At 34.0% G+C, this 4,435-nt stretch overlaps 1 protein-coding gene across 2 annotated transcripts; it reads left to right on the top strand.

Moving 5' to 3' along the window:
• Positions 1 to 736: 736 nt before the first annotated feature.
• uraha (urate (5-hydroxyiso-) hydrolase a) lies at positions 737 to 2,910 on the top strand. Of its 2 annotated transcripts, XM_042775034.1 has the most exons (5): positions 737 to 1,032; positions 1,178 to 1,274; positions 1,484 to 1,626; positions 1,809 to 1,944; positions 2,367 to 2,910. In XM_042775034.1, exons 2-5 carry the CDS (start codon positions 1,272 to 1,274, stop codon positions 2,454 to 2,456), a joined length of 372 nt encoding a protein of 123 aa, XP_042630968.1. In that variant the 5' UTR covers positions 737 to 1,032; positions 1,178 to 1,271; the 3' UTR covers positions 2,457 to 2,910. The 2 variants fall into 2 exon arrangements, with proteins under 2 accessions (XP_042630968.1, XP_042630967.1); XM_042775033.1 differs by lacking the exon at positions 1,178 to 1,274 and having other exon boundaries at positions 747 to 1,032.
• The last annotated feature ends 1,525 nt before the right edge of the window (positions 2,911 to 4,435 follow it).

Raw genomic sequence — 4,435 nt, 5'->3', positions numbered from 1 at the left:
CTATCTATCTATCTTTTTTTGCTTCATCCACTCCTTTTTTAGGGAAAAAGAGATAGAACTTATTTTTTACAATAAGGGAACTATTTTAATTTATTATCTTCAAAACTGGACTGTGGAACTTGGAAAAAGAAACCATACCACACTTCATTGATGTTCTTGGTACAACAGTTGTGTTAAATATATATGGTGTTAATTTCAATACAGTTGATGTGAGATGGTAATCAAACTGTGTGTTGTCAATAAAGTCCAATTGTAGCATTCACCACCTTAGAATCCATTTGCCTTAAGTATGAGTATTCAAACCTATAGTCAATAATTAATCTTGTTATTGCTCATTACTCTTGCCAATTCATTTTTATTTTTATTTATTTTATATTTTTTTTATTATCTATAAAAATGCCTTTGAAACTTGAGTGAGGCAAAACACACATTATGTGAGGAAATAGAAGCAAGAGGTTGGACAAAAACATGAATGAATATATCTGAAAATATTAATCCAAAATAATGCTGCATAAGGTTTTATTTTTTGCACTTCTGTAGCTTTTTGAGTCCCTTGCTTGAAGAATAATTGCAAGTCATTTAACTCAATAAAAAGTTTAAATTAGTGTATGATGACCATTTTGGCATTTTAAGATATGTATATGCATTTATAAAGTTCCTTACAGTAATTTTAAATGTGGAAACATTCATTGCTCTTTGCACCAAGTTATCAATGCAAGGCAAATTACCCAGAGGTCACTGGCTTGTTGTTTACACTTCGGCGGACTACACAGTCCACATTTTTAGTGAAGAAACTCTGAAATCAGACAACCAGCATTTGTGCTCAATTGAGAAATCTGTATCGAACTGATTAAATTTTCTTCTCACAAGACAGTCATTCATGGGTTGCTGGGTGCTGGGTCATTTGTGATCTCACACTATACTGCCTCTGCACAGTTTATATTTATTTTAAACCACTGATGTGCAATACTACAAGACATACTACAGATGAACAGACTTCAACATATCAGGGGTCATCTGCTAGCAGATAAGGTAAGATTATTTTTGTCTCTAAATCAATCAACCAGTAATTTAATGCATATAGTAATAAAGAATATAATAAAGTACCTGATGAGATCAGTCTGTCAATATAGGATGTCTTATGTAACATAGCTATTTACCGTTTTTTCTTCAACAGATTATTCTTCTGCAAAACAAAAAGTTTCTGCTTTTGAACTGACAGGAAATCAATCCTGGGCCCATATTATGTAATCAATGTTAAGAAATTTGAAATGGTGTGTTTTAACATTTGGTGTTGATTATGTCAAAAAATTAAATAAAAAAAAAAACCTGTAATTTAACAGGTCTTTCAAATGTAAATATTTTGGAAGTTTGAGCAGGATTCCTATAAGCTTCTACAGATCATCCTCATTTTCAAAAATGCTTTATAGTTTAACAGCAGCTGGATTATATTGCGTTCATGTAATATGACTTTCTGCCACAGAATATGAACATAGCCACTACCCCACCAAGCCCTCTCACAACTCATGTGCTGAATACAGCCCAAGGAGTTCCTGGAGTCAACATGACCATTAGCCTGCATCGCCTTAACCCCATTTCATCAGAGTGGTACCTACTCACAACAGGGTAAACAAATAATCCAATTATTCCACTGATTAATTGATTCCACTGATTAAATGTTTTCAGTTTTGTATAAAACAGACTGATTTTATGCATTTTTAAGATGATGTAGTGGTTTAGTCAATTCCAAGTAAATCAATTTCAAAAGTTTCTCAAGATCAAGAAAATAAAAAATGTTTCAATTATAGGAAAACTAATGATGATGGACGGTGTCCTGGGTTAATCACAAAGGAAAACTTTATTGCTGGTGTGTATAAAATGTGTTTTGAGACTGGAAAATACTGGGATGCCTTGGGGGAGACATGCTTCTATCCATATGTTGAGGTATGAAAAAAATAAACTTCCATTTTAAACAATTACCTACAGTAGGATAAATATTTGTTACAATTTTAGATGTATATTTTTAACAAATGTTCAGACACTTTCACACTACTTTGCACGTTTTGTGTGTCTCTTACATGACACACTCAGTTAAATTCATAGTTTTATCATAACATTTGAATCTGGTGTTAAATAATGACGATAAACAAAATGTACAGACCAGATAATAATAGCTGTTACTGTGCTAATCATCATGTTTCTCTCTCTCTCTCTCTCTCTCTCTCTCTCTCTCTCTCTCTCTCTCTCTCTCTCTCTCTCTCTCTCTCTCTCTCTCTCTCGCTCTCGCTCTCGCTCTCTCGCTCTCTCGCTCTCTCTCTCTCTCTCTCTCTCTCTCTCTCTCTCTCTCTCTCTCTCTCTCTTTCCAGGTCATCTTCACCATTAGTGATTCTTCACAGAAGTACCATGTTCCTCTGCTTCTGAGCCGTTTCTCTTACAGTACATATAGAGGAAGTTAGATGTAAAGTTCATGCATCTTTCAGTGCCTGTGCACTGAGAAAATTAAGAAAATTTTTCTCTACGGTTGTAACACTTAATAATAGTGTTCAGTTTTTGTTGAAAATTAGTTAATTGTTTGCTAAACATTAATATACATCTGTAGATAATTAAAATGTGTTAATGTTACAAATTTGTTGTCATCTAAAAATGTTTTTGTAAATCTTGAAATCATCACAAACCCATCATTAAATACTTAATTAGTAGATATATTATGAATCACTTATTTAACTTAAATTGGTATCTTGATACACATTGCTTGATCATGAACAAATAACAACCAAATCCCTAGTAAATATTCAGTAGCCTTTTGAATTTGTTGATTATAATCATTGAGTTTTTGTATGTTACACTGTAACAAAATGCTGTAAAACTAGCAAATAATGTTTCCCATTAAAACAGTACATTGCATTCTGAGCACCTGTTTCCTATAAAGATATTTACTGTGATATATTCTGAATTAATACCACTGCGTGTGTATACAGTGTCCACAATGCTGTGTCTGAAATTGGCCACATACCCTCACTTACTATTCCCTATTATGACAGTTTTGGGAAGAACCCACACAACTTTTAATTACCATTGTAAAATTGAAGTTGACCAATCAGAAGAAAGAAAGAAAAAAAAGAGGATGTGGCGTATTAACCAGAAGGGGTGAGTAGAAAAGGAAGCAGAAAAGAAAAGAAGAGAGGGCCATCACCAGTAGAGGGAACCGTTGAGCTACAGTTGAGACAAGTGAGCAGTAAGTCAGACTTAAGTCACCTGTGTGGAAATAACACATTTACGAACCGCTAGAGAGCAAATGCATGCTGTGTTTTGGGTTGATGTAGTCAACTGAGGGAGGGATTACCTGCCATACTTTCAGAACCTTTAGACACCAGTTGCAGAGCGCTGCCTGTCCCTATATATATATATATATATATATATATATATATATATATATATATATATATATATATATATATATATATATATATATATATATATTATATATATATATGTAACTAAACATAACTCAGGCTTGAATGAAGTGCAACACACATTTTAGTCTTGTTTGCAATGCAAGGATAAATAAAGAAATAGTTGTTTGAATATGTACAGCATTTTCTTTACTCAGGTTCTATGAATTTGTGGAGCAGAGTGTCTTAGTCTAGCATTTGATGGCAGTCATAGTGAGTACCAATTAGCTTAAATAGACTGTGCGTAGCATTTTGTTTTTAAAAACATGACGTTTTAATGAAATGACAGAAAAAAACTGAGTGACCACATACTGAGGCTAGACCAGCCATGCGCATGCATTCTTAGTCATAAGCGTGTTATAATTGCATAAGTGCATTGGCACTAAAAATAACCTTTTTTAATGCTATTTGAGCATAAGAAACAACATTCGTGGGGCAGTTAATTTCAGAATTTGTTGCTGATTTGAAATATGTAATTTTTTTTTTTCGAGTTCATAGGGATGTTTTAGAGATTTCAGGATTACCTCATTCATTTATACAGGACTTTGTCTTGGATGAGCTGCCTTGTAAAAAATTTTGCACACACTATATATAAAAACCCATAACTCACAGCCAACTCATAACTGAAAACACTTCAGAGGAACAGCTCTTCCCAGTTTGAATGAGGCAAGAGTGCATGGGATGAAGTCTGCTCTTCTGCATGTTGATTATCAGATCGAATCACTTCAAATGATCCATAAGCTGGAGTTTGTGGCTCTCTAGCACATCCTAAGACAGACTGGGCTTTAATAAGCCAGTTGTCCAGATATTTCAAAATGTACATTCTGCTCTGCCTGAAAGTGGAAAGTGCCATATTCGTAAAAGTTGTTAGGGCCAGAGCAAACCGAAATGGGAGGACTTTGAACTGATATGCTCTGCTTTCAAATGCAAATCTCAGGAAGGGCCTGTGATGATGCACTGGAAATAAGTGTCCTTTAGATCAG

Source organism: Cyprinus carpio, chromosome A18 (assembly GCF_018340385.1).
Source record: "Cyprinus carpio isolate SPL01 chromosome A18, ASM1834038v1, whole genome shotgun sequence".
Taxonomy (NCBI): Eukaryota; Metazoa; Chordata; class Actinopteri; order Cypriniformes; family Cyprinidae; genus Cyprinus; species Cyprinus carpio.
The sequence above is the reverse complement of the archived record's forward strand: the minus strand, read 5'-3'. Positions and strand labels throughout refer to the sequence as shown.